Source organism: Dysidea avara, chromosome 8 (assembly GCF_963678975.1).
Source record: "Dysidea avara chromosome 8, odDysAvar1.4, whole genome shotgun sequence".
Lineage (NCBI taxonomy): Eukaryota > Metazoa > Porifera > Demospongiae > Dictyoceratida > Dysideidae > Dysidea > Dysidea avara.
Genome location: NC_089279.1, coordinates 14,264,196 through 14,276,763, shown reverse-complemented (window position 1 = coordinate 14,276,763; position 12,568 = coordinate 14,264,196). Strand labels below are relative to the sequence as shown.

Genomic DNA, 12,568 nt, shown 5'->3' with positions numbered 1-12,568 from the left:
GACATACCAGCTACTTGCATCATTGTAGATGCCAAAGTCAATTGTATTTACTACTAGCAAGAAAGAATACAGCGAACAATAACACAGGTACCTGAAATTAAGATAAACATTTACTCTTATTAACGCGCTATTGTAAAATTTACCATAATATTGCTGGGGCTCAGTAGATAAAACGATTTGTACACTAGTGAACTTCCATTTCTGAAAAAAATAAACACAGCGCTAAAGTTCATGGATTACTAGAACTAAACCCTATGGCAAAATGTACAGCACAGGTACGTCATGCAATTATTGTGATGTAATGTCCTACCCCCCCCCCCCCCCCCCCACCGAGCCTTTTTTGCATCTACAGGCAGCTTTTAAAAATATTTATGCAACATCACATGACACACGCCATTAGCAGTGGTATTCTCAAACTGATGCACTACTTTGTTTTCAACACTGAGGTTGCTAAATCCATCCAGATGATTTTTGGACCCAAATTCATGGTAAATACAACATCCAACCCTTTTCCCCTTCAATACTGCATGTTTCTGTTTGCAACTGTGTGATTATTAGACTCTTTTGCTCAGCACCTGCTCTTCAACAGAAATTCTTCCCATTATAAAGAAAACATAGCTCTTAATAAGTCTACAGGTTTGTCAATATTTAAAACACCAGTATTTTCCACAATTTATTTCATCTTCAGAACTTAAAACAGTTATCGACTTTGTAGTAGCACCAATACCCTTTGCATGCAGCTGTTCAATACTGCATCACATGCAAACATTCTTCAGTGGCTGGTAACATGGATGTGCTTGGGATTTGCCTGATATGTACATCCTTGAACTGCGTGCCCTCGGCCATTGGGTGTACATATTAGGCAAACCCATTGCCACCACATATGTTATAACTATAACGTATAGAATTGCTCATGACTCATAACTAATACATCAGTGGAGAAAGAAGTAGAACACAAAGAAAGACAAATGTAAGGCATCCACTGAGCTGCTGCAGTAGGAAAAAGGCACCTCTTAAGCCTAAAGTTATGTTGAACAACATGCTAGGCAGAAGGCATCAGTTAGTTAAGTACAATAGACTGTGGTTATGAGGTGCACATGGTTATTAAGCACATATCACCTGTTAACCACACACTATACACTTGCACTAGACACCTGTTTGTTAAGTGCATATAGTTAAAATTTCCACTACAAGCTCATGCTATGTAGAATGGTAGCAAAAGATCATTACAACAAACCAGAAATATCATGGTACACTGAATGCCTCACCAAGTACAAGTCTAGCAGGAACTACCACATATAATATCAATACACCCTGTAACTATGCTAACTTCTCAGGATTGCTGAAACACTGGTATTCAAACTGCTTGAAAATGTGGTGGTAGGCATGAATAATGCTTTCTTAGCAGAAATTTGCTGCAGTTTTTATAAGCGCAGGTGCTTAACAAGCATAGTAAGTTCACAAATAATTTCTCCAAAAACTATAAGTGCATGCATCTAATATCCAGAGTCTATGGTAGGGGAGGCAATCAGTAGAAAATGCAGTTAAACAAAAACATTTTGAAATTGTGCATATCTGGTTATTCTGAACACACATTTTAGTTTGATTATACCTAGTTAATACTACCTAATTATTGTGAGGAAAGGTTCTATTAAATGTTCTTGTTAAACTGTAACTTTGTTATCCCTATTACTGTTTACTGTGACATTGCAAGTATAACATTTTATGCAATTATACATTGTAAACATTACTTACTATGTTTATTGCTTTTGTAGATGTCTTTGAATTTAGTAAAGAATTTGTTACCTACAATTTTGGCAGATCGTTGTTTAAAGACTAAGTATCACATGATGGAAACAGTGTTTGTAATTCTGCAAATGTCTGACCATATAAGTGATGTGATTGCAGATTGTGTTTGTACTATTGCAAGAGACTTCAATCAGAAGTTTTTTGCAAGTGATTTTCAGGTACAGTATGAATTCATGCTCAACATTAAATTTGATAAATACTGTGTGTGCCTCCATTATGGAGTATTTCGGCACAGATACAACTAGAAACTGCAGTTAAAATCCTGGGTAGGAAGGATTTTTTCCCTTTCTTAGACCAATTTTCTGCTTTGCATTATTACCTGTGTTGAAGTCACAATTCAAAGTCTATAATTTCTGTGTGCTAGGTTAGGTAACTCAAAGGCTGCATCACAAGTTGCTGTCAGACCTTTAGTGCTGGACACTGTAAAACATAATTATACAACCAAGTACTAAAAATAATGAGAAATGCAGATAAAATTACATCATAAATAATGAATAAATACTGAAATAAATAAATAATGTTTAAGAAAACTACAAGGTCTAAGGCTTCGCACTTACCGGGAATAAAATCCATGCTGAATAAAGAGACAATTAATTTTCTTATGTTCTGCACGTTTTTGAGAATAATTTTAGGTAATTCATGAATAATGCTGTGAATAAAAACAAAGAATTGCCAGAAAGAATAATTGAAAGATTTTGAAAAGTTGGTTAAGCATACTCAAATCTATACATGCTTCAAAGTAACCCCAACACTCCCAAAAAGTTTCTAAAAAATTTCCCATTAAATTTTCTACTGTCTAACTGACAAATTGATGGCTTCAATCAAGTATCCCTTTGCTACTGTTATATAAGGCTTGATTTATTCACTATTTGATGTCACTTAGCCCAAGACATACCATTTTGCCAATCAAAGTAACTACAATGCACATTGCACTTACCTTTGTCTGCCATTTCTTTCTCCACAACCACATAGGTGTTAATTCACAGGCGGTGCATTTATGGTGTCTATCATGAAATTATCTGTAATTTCTGTAATGAGCAAGTTTATTACAGACAGATTATTAATACTGTTCTTCATTATTTTGTAAAGCTATATGTGACTGAATTTGAAAAAATTTTCCAAATTGCACACTAGAATCTTTGAGATAAATGGTTTATAGAATTTAAGTCTGCATGACCTGCCAAGAATGGAAAGCACACGTATGAAATTTGCACGAAATGTGCAACCATCTTTCACCTTTCAGACCACTTCCAGTACTTGTAGCTGCTTGTAGAGTTTCCCATCACATAAGATAGAAAATCTGAGCAGTTGGATGAACGAAATACGTAGTATCACGAGTGCTCACAAAGGGGAGGAGGGTGAGGGGTGGTGGAGTGGGCAAGAGATGGACTTTAAAATGGAGGCAGACCATGATTGAAATCCAGACACGAGATTACAGAGCTGTTCAGGCTTCTTAGTGGCTGCTATGAAGCAAAATTAACAGAAAAATCATCTTGCCAACATTATCAGGCCATCCACAGTAAACCACTGCTTCTTGCTAAGCCAGTCCCTTCACAACTGCCATTTGAGCTCTCCACACCACACAGAAAAGACATCTGTTAAAGCCAGCCTCGAGTAGTTTGAGTAGTACTAAGGGTCAAAACTAGTAGTACGATAGTGTAGCTACAGTACCTACTGGTGATGTTAGTTTGAGTTTGCCTGATGTGTGATTTGGAATAGTTTTGTAAAATCTGGTCACATATAATGTGTAGAACATAGCTGATAATGGAAGGGAATTGCCACTTAACTCTTCAGTAATTGATGTCAAGGCACTTGTTTACTGACCACAATACTTCTAGTCTTTTGATGCAGTATGCACTAGGAAAAATAGAAAATTATATATAGGTTGTAGAAATAAAAGCAACAATGAAACAAGAGAGGTTATCCAATACACTTCAGTCATGGATGGCTATACTGTATAACTTAAATTGATTTGCACAAAATATGTGGCCTGTGCACATACATTGCGTTAATAAAGCCTTGAACCGTTAGTGACAAAGGCTTTTTACTCACAATGCACTACTGTATGTAGACGGAAGTAGGAACTACATGTCAACTAGTATAGCTGCAGGTGTAGATATCCCTCCCTTGTTTTATTGTTTTTTTCTGTGATCCCTACTCAAACTTCCTTATACTTGAGTATGTGTACTATAACTGAATGTGTAGACATGCATATATATGTAAAAGTCAGTGCTAGAAATAATGACTTCAAATGAGAAGCAGCAAAGGGTGTCTCAAACGGCAGAGTAATTGTTATTCTTTTTCTAGCACTGAAGTAGAAAACTTTTAATGGTGCTTTATTTATTATCCTCATAGCCTAAAAGCAATGTGCCATTAAATTTGGAGAATATGTACAGATGGTTCAGTCTCGCAATACAAAGTCAAAATATTGATGAAAATTTGAAGAAAAGGATATGTGGGAATATTATGGATGTTTTATTTACACAATTTTTGTCTAAGTCCTCTACTTTACCATATGTGCAAGAAGATGTTAAGTTTTTGGTAAAGTTTGCAAATGATGACTTATCTTCAATGAAATTGGATGCTGAAAAGTGTGATAATTATTGCCTTAGTTTGGTCAAAATGAAGTTTCATTTGGAGAACGTGCTGTCTAGAGGATGGAGCAAAGATGCACAATCTGCCAAGCCACTCAATGTTTACAAAATTGAAGTATGCAAATAAAGTGTATTCATATATGTATTGTAAATTATACTTCACACTTTCAATGAGGAGATTAACATAGGTTGATGTTTATTTGTGAAAGAATACTTTTCAACCAGAACATTTTGGCCCTCATACACTGTCAGAACAGCCTGCCTAATGTTACTATCTCTCACATTAAATGATCTTCATGTCGAAATTAAGAATTATCTTGTATTTCTTTCCTTTCAAGTGGTTTGTCTGGGTTATATCCTTACTAGCACTGTCCATTGGAAACACTAGTATACATTTTCTAAGTTTGCAAACATCTTTACAGCTGTTCTCAGCCAATAGGCACTTCTAAATAATGACTTATTGTTGATAGCCTTAATGCAAGGCAAGTAATTTTGTGGTTCTGAACTATTTTATTTGTAGCTGTGTTTGTCTAAAGCAGAATTGCATGATTTACGGTATTGTGTAATGAATTGGATGAGGTAATGTGGTAATGGTTGTTGCAATCCACTACACACCATGATTCTTTTGGTCTGATCAACTTAATTGTTGTTCAACTACACTAGCAGCCTTAAAAATGCAATGGTTTTTAGGATTTAATTAAGCAGTTTGTTGATGGTTTGTGGTGGTCACACAAACTTTGAGGTTTGAACACCAGCATACTTGTACTTTTCAGCCATAAAGTGAAAAATGTATTTATAACCATGTTTTCCAGTGTTGCTTTTGACTTGTGGAATGCATGAAGCTTCACTTTAATATGTGACTGGATTTTGAAAAACAATCCAAATCACACATTAAAGGTTTCAAGATAAACAATTTAAAGAATTCAAGTCAGTATAACTTGTCAAGGATAGCAAGCACACATATGTATGAAATTTACACAAGAGTTGTATCAATCTATTGCCTTTCAGACCACGTCCAGTACTTGTAGCTGTTTGTAGAGTTTCCCACCAAATAAGATAGAAAATCTGAGCAGTTAGATGAGTGAAGTAGTATCACAAATGCTCACAAATGGGTCGAGGGTGTTGGTTGGTGGGGTGCGTGAGAGTTAACATGTTGATTGCTCGGGCCCACCTCTTGGAATAGTGGAGGATTAAATTACACACATGTGCTCATATATGCATATATACATTTATTAACCTAGCTATCCACCCTTCCACCGCACCAAGCTCTACATTGCCTACTCTTTTTCCTAATGCTAATCACATAACATTTTCCCACAAAGCCAGTAGTGTACATGACAATACACAAGTTCAACAATCATACAACAAAAGAACACAATGACACCATTATAGTAAATGAGATTATACATACATGAGATCACGCATGACATGACAATACGTATATAGATCATATAATATATGATATAGAGAGGATGAGTTTGGATAAATAATGGGCAACTGAGGAAATCATAGGGCGGGCAGTAAGTTCTTCCATAAATAGGGTAGATGATTCAACATAGCATTTGTAATTGACGATAACAAACTGCTAAGACACATCAAATCACAGCAATCGATCACTAGCAACCAAAATGACAGACAAAGCTATGTTACAAGCATTAATATTGGCATCAATTGATAAAGCATTACAGCTACATAACTAGCATCTAATTCACCTGCCCTCGATCCTCAGTCACCTCCTAGCTAAGATAATATATGTATATAATAATTAACAAAAGTTGTTGAAATAACAAATTGCATACCTTATACATACAGTGCACAGTAGCCATGCCTATATGTGCACATATATCTAATTTATATCCAAATAGTGGGCGGATGGGTGGGAACTTTTCTTTAACTAGGCCATTCACCTTTCAAGAACGTGGTGTGTCACGTGACCGCAAACCTGTTAAACCAGTTTGTCGATTACACAATACTTGAAACCATTTCAACATTACTTCACATGCTTAGATCATAGCACACCCTTAGGTCATAGTGTACACTAAGGTCACAGCAATTATGTGCAAGTTATTATAGAGCTACATCAGCAGCATGCATGTTAACTTCAATTTATTGTGATGCAATAAATTACATATAGACTTCAAAATGGAAGCAGACCATATTGAAGTCCAGACATGAGATTACAGGACTGTGCTGGCTTTTTAGTGGCAGATATGCAGCAAAATCAATGAAGAAAATGTCTGACCAACCTTATCAGGCCATCACCAGTACACCACAAGTCAGGTCCTTCACAAGGCCAAAAACTATCCAAGTTTTTTTTACAGGCAATTGGTGTCAATAGCCTCAGCCTTCAATTTCTTTACTTATTAAGTCAATTTAATAATCACAGTAACAAATTAATAGGACTACATCTGTATCCAAACAAGGTATATATTGTATTTTAGTGTGTAGATAAAACTTTCCATTACTTTTTGGCAGTTAAAGACCTTATTATGAATCTGTATGTGCATATGTGTGTATGTATGCATGTGTGTGTGCACATTATAGCATGCAAGTGCAATTGTATGTGTGACTTATCATGAATGAGTTATGTTGATAATGTCTTGTATGGGTAGGTGCGTATTTGTATTGGAGAAGCTATGATGAGCAAGTACCAAGATGACATACCAAGTATATATGTTCCACCACATTTCCAAGGAAGCAAAGTAAGATAAATATGCTTATATATTTATTCACAAATTATGGTTGGTGATTTTACTATAATTATAGAAGCCTTTGATGCAGCAGAAACTTGCTCATCTTTACTATTACACCGTATTGGAAAGAATGCAAACCACTCACTATACACCAATAACAATAATGACATCATTGAAATTACTGGATGAGGTTGTTTAACTTTTATACACATGCAAATATAACCACTATTAATGTTTTAGAAACTTACAGAGACGAAGAGTAATGAAGAAAAACTGGTTCTTTACATAGAACGGCAGGCTATAGCTGAAATTCTTATTCAAACTATTGCAGACAGCTACTACAGAGATGACAAGAAGATTGAACAGAAAAACGTATGTATGTACGTATATTAGCACATATACATATCCACAAGGTCTCCATACATGCATGGTCCTAATGTGTGCATATGCTACAAGTCATAAGTACAGTGAGTAATAACACACCGAACTATGTTTTCAATTGTTTTGCATATAGTAAATCGATCATGTTTTTTGTAAAAAGAATTGACCAGTCCAGCTGCATGTATTGTGCCTTCTTTATTTTTTGTGTCAGTACAACAAGGATATGCCTCTTTATCTCTAAGAGATGAATTATTTCTGGTAACCTACAAGGCTAGCACTTTCATCTGTGTCAAATTATCTAACCATCATTTTAGAGATGAACTAAAATGATGTAATGAAGTATGGCATCATTGTATTGTTTGAAGAATGTACATATGTAGCTGTAGTGCTATGCATGAAATAGTGATTAAGCACTTTTACAAAGAGTACATATCAAGACACACAGTAGTGTGTCGTGCGGCCCAAGAAGCCGGCGTGCAACACCCGTGAGTAATTTGACAGGAAGAACGAAAACACAATTTGCACACCTCTGTAGCTCTGTGCTGCCTTGATGAAACCAGACGATTTTTGTTGTGGACACTCCCTCCAACTTCAGTACTCCACGTTCCAAATTTGAGCGAAATCACTTCAAGCGTTCCCGAGATATGTGACTTCAAAAATTGGCTTTTTTTCTTCATCTTATTTTTCTTCCTCTTTTTGCACACTTACAAAAACCGCTATAAAACGCGAACGCAATATCCGATTGCCTTGAAATTTGGCACACAGAAGGGGGGGGTATAAAGGTGCATCTCTGTACCACATTTGGGTGGAATACGATAAATAGGCACACAGTTATTAGCGATTATTCACAAAAAATAACACCAATATGTTGTCACGCCTTCAGGGTAAACCGCTTACGGGAAGAAGCTGAAAATCGGTGGGTGAATAGGTTAACTATGGATCCTCAAACCTTTTGTGGTGTGAAAGAAATCAAGCTAAAAACCAGGAAAATACAACGGAAAACCAACATTGTGTAACAATTATGTAATCGAGATTAACTAATAAAAAAAACGACTAATTACCACGCCCACCAGAAAAACCGCTTGGGGTAATACTTTGAAATTCGCTGTACAGATGGAGTAATCATCTTAGAAAAGATCTTCAATGGTGTAGAAGAATCAGACTTAAAGCCATGGAGTTATAACACGAAATCAAACTTGGTGTAGCAAGTGCGAGATCGAGATACTCTAATAGAGCAGTCACCCTAATAGAGCAGTCACCCTGAAAAGAATTCAACAGATCAGCTAGAAACTAGTCACCTGTATAGAGATAAGCTACAAACAATTCACCCTGTAGAGATATCAGCTAGAAGAAGTTACCTTGTAGGGAGTTCAACTACGTAGTTCAGCTAGAAGAAGTCACCTTGTAGAGAGTTCAGCTACAAACAAATCGCCCTGTAGAGGGATCAGCTAGAAGAAATTACCCTGTACAGAGTTCAGCTACAAAGAAACCATCATGTAGAGAGTTCAGCTGCAAACAAATTACCTGTAGAGAGTTGAGCTACAAACAAATTACCCTGTAGAAAGATTAGCTAGAAGAAGTCACCTTGTAGAGAGTTCAGCTACAAACAAATCATCCTGTAGAGAGATCAGCTAAAAGAAGTTACCTCGTAGATGGTTCAGTTACAAACAGTTCACACTGTAGAGAGATCAGCTCGAAGGACTCACCTTGTGGAGTGTTCAGTTGCAAAGAAACCATGCACCATGTAGAGTTCTGTAAGAAATATATGTATTATATATATATATATATATATATATTAATACAACATCAATATCGTGTCCTGTAGAAAAACTCCAATAGCAGCTTGTGGTATATTTTTGATATACTACAGCAGACTAGCCAATAGAATCAGTATATCACTTGTACATTTGATATACGCATCTGATTGGCTAAAATTGTTTGATAGTGTTTAGTTGTTTTACCAATTGGGCATGTCCAACTTGACAATTACTGGTACCATAGTAACCAATATCTGTTACCTAGCAACAAAATTGTTGCCTAGCAACCCAGGCAACCACTACCAATTCTAAAAATGATTTTGACACCATAGCAACCACCAAAAAGCATGTAAATAGGTTAGGTTTACTTTTTGTTGCCTAGCAACAGTTGCTATGGATTGTTGGACCGATTTTCAAGAAGATTGCAGGCTGCAACACATGTGCATACTCCTTGAGCATGCTAATCACAAGGAATTACTTACCAGTACTAATAATGGTGTAAAAACATTAGAAATTGCTGTTACTGTTTCCAAGTGGGAGACGAGATGTTGTATTAACATATTATACTACAGATATCATGGTATTCGAAATATATACCAAAAGATATACATATTTAGGAAAGGGTGCCAAAGTGCGAGGCAAATAACATATATATATATATATATATAATTTGTACATTTATTGATAAAATCAGAAATATTTAAAGTATTCAACCAGTTCATCTTTTCTTTTTTCCTGTGGAAAAGAAAAATAAGATAAGTTAAAAAAGCCCCAAAGCTGGCATAGGCTGGCTTTGGGGTATACAAATACAAAAAGAAGTGAAATCTAACAAGCTGTAAAAAAGAGTGCGGCCCTCAAAAAGGCTATGGTGAAAAAGATGTGAAATCCAAGGTGGCAGCCAGAAATGGCTGTGATGGTAGGTTAATGGTAAAAATTTATTAACAACAATTCAGGTGAATTTTGTGCCAAGACCAAGCAGCACCAAAATTCACCTGAATTGTTGTTATTAAATTTTTACCATTAACCTACCATCACAGCCATTTCTTGGCTGCCACCTTGGATTTCACATCTTTTTTTACGATAGTCTTTTCAGGGGCCGCATTCTTTTTTTACAACTTAGCTGTTTTGGATTAGATAATGTTTACAGGAAGTGCAATTAAATATCTTAATATCCCCACAAATCCCCACTATTTGCTAGTTTTGTATTGTAGTTGTTTAGGTTCACATGCCACTCTAAGTAAAACTATCAAATTAAGGCAATAGTGCACCTTTAATGTTCCCACACTTTCTCTACATAAACACACATACATTTTTTTCAAAAGTAATTACATGAGCTAGGTATGTGTTCCACAGCCAGCAAACTGCATTAGGCTAGCTGCAGGGTGTGAGCTTGGTTAAACAACTGGAGCATTAACTTGGTGTCAGTTTTCCTCACACTTACTTGAGTCACATCCAAGATTTATGTATATGTAGCAGAAATGTATTAAAATAATGGTTATTTGTGACCGGATTTGCAAAAAGGAGTCTTCCACACAGATCCAGTTTACCAACTTTGACAATTCATAACTTCAGTTGTGGAAAAGTTATTTCCTTGCAATTTGGTCAATAGTGTGCACCAACATAGGTTAACGGATGGTGAACATTTCAGGCTTATATCTGTTTTTAACACAAAGTTATGATCTTACAAGTTCACAGAATTGGATGTGTGTGGAAGACCCCTTTTCGCAAATCCGGTCACATTTAATCATGTTTGAGACATGTTTGAGCTATATTGCATTCAAAAATTACCAGCAGACCAATTTATCATATAACAGATGTTTAAAGCAGGCTTCTATTTGATGCTTCTTTTCTTGCTTTGTTCTTAGTGGTAGCTAATCACAAATAATTGTGGTTATCTCTATTTTAAGAATTATTGTTCTCAAGGATGTTATAGATTTATTATTTGTACATACAGCTGCTGGATGTATCTGATGATGTTAACCATTTTGTGGAAGATCAAACACACTATGACATACTACTTATGCATTTGATAAAGAAATTTCATGGCCCACGTGGTGTGCTGCATTTGTTGTCTGAAGAGAACAAGGAATGGTGGAATCTCTTCAATGGTTTTAAATATGTGAAGGAACATTTAAAGGTTTGGATCTTAATTTCTTTTTTATGTTTACAGGATTTTGTGCCCTACAGGACTTATCAACAACAAATCACTTGTTTCCATTTGTATTGAGCAGTGTTAATGATCAATTCAGTAAATTGTACAAAGAAATATGTGATTGTTTCCGAGCCATATCAGAATCTTCCTCAACTAAACCAAAAAGATCATTTCTTACAATGTATGGACTGTGTGTTTTAGCACATTTAATGTGATCTTATCTTTGGTTATTATATTAATAGTGTCAAAAATAGTGACAGGAGCTTTAATGACAAGAAGCTAAGCAGATCATGCATTAGAATGATGATATGGCTCTGCGTGTATTATGAGTACTTCTGCAAAAAGGTCAGTATGAACCTGCAAAATAAATTTCCTGTGTGAAAATTGTGAATCTTACAATTCAAAAGTTAGCAGACAACTTTGCTCATTCCTTGAAATCCAAATTTAGTAGTAATCCACTCTCTTAGTGGCACCCCAATCCTGTTAGTGATATCTAATCCAAAACAGCCCAACTGTAGGAAATGGTGCAAAAAATAGGTAGATGTGATATCAAAGGTGGCAGCCAAGAAATAGCTACAATGATATCATATAGTACTGTCACTTAATTTGTAACATTACAATTATTAATATCACTGCAGCCACTTCTTGGCTGCCACCTTTGATATCGCATACTTTTCAAGCTAACCTATTTTTGGAAGGCTGCACCCTTTTCCACAGCTTGGCTGTTTTGGGTTATATATCACTAGCACTGGTACCTTCCCTACATGCAAGACTTTATTGCCCTAATTACACTATATTTCAGTATAGTTATACATGTAACTTACTGCTCAGTGAACTAAAGAACAGTTACTAAGCGCTGGGACCTGGGATCAAATTTGAAGTAATGATTTTTGTGCTGGCTATTTGGACACAGTGTAATATGATATCCAATACAAGCACATCCAACCTGAAGATGTGTAATTTACTGTCTCCTGCAGTACCACAATAGTTAATTAATCCTGCCTGTATGTGCTGGATTTCATTACCCTATGTGCAGGACTTCATTGCCCTATAGTTACACTACTTTAAATAGTGGCAATTGTAAGGATATAAGTATAATGCATAGGTATTATTTACCTGCAGTTTGCATGCAGTTTACAGAAAGAATTCGGCGAGTTTTTGCTTTACACCTAAACATGTTGT

At 35.8% G+C, this 12,568-nt stretch overlaps 1 protein-coding gene across 1 annotated transcript in view; it reads left to right on the top strand.

Moving 5' to 3' along the window:
• Positions 1–12,568, top strand: part of LOC136262915 (uncharacterized) — a 317,270-nt gene that overhangs the window by 258,190 nt on the left and 46,512 nt on the right. The window contains exons 67-74 of the mRNA XM_066057331.1: positions 1,776–1,967; positions 4,165–4,518; positions 7,016–7,105; positions 7,170–7,286; positions 7,337–7,468; positions 11,189–11,371; positions 11,422–11,567; positions 11,629–11,731. Coding sequence (XP_065913403.1) covers positions 1,776–1,967; positions 4,165–4,518; positions 7,016–7,105; positions 7,170–7,286; positions 7,337–7,468; positions 11,189–11,371; positions 11,422–11,567; positions 11,629–11,731 — 1,317 coding nt within the window. The remainder of the gene's footprint in view (positions 1–1,775; positions 1,968–4,164; positions 4,519–7,015; positions 7,106–7,169; positions 7,287–7,336; positions 7,469–11,188; positions 11,372–11,421; positions 11,568–11,628; positions 11,732–12,568) is intronic.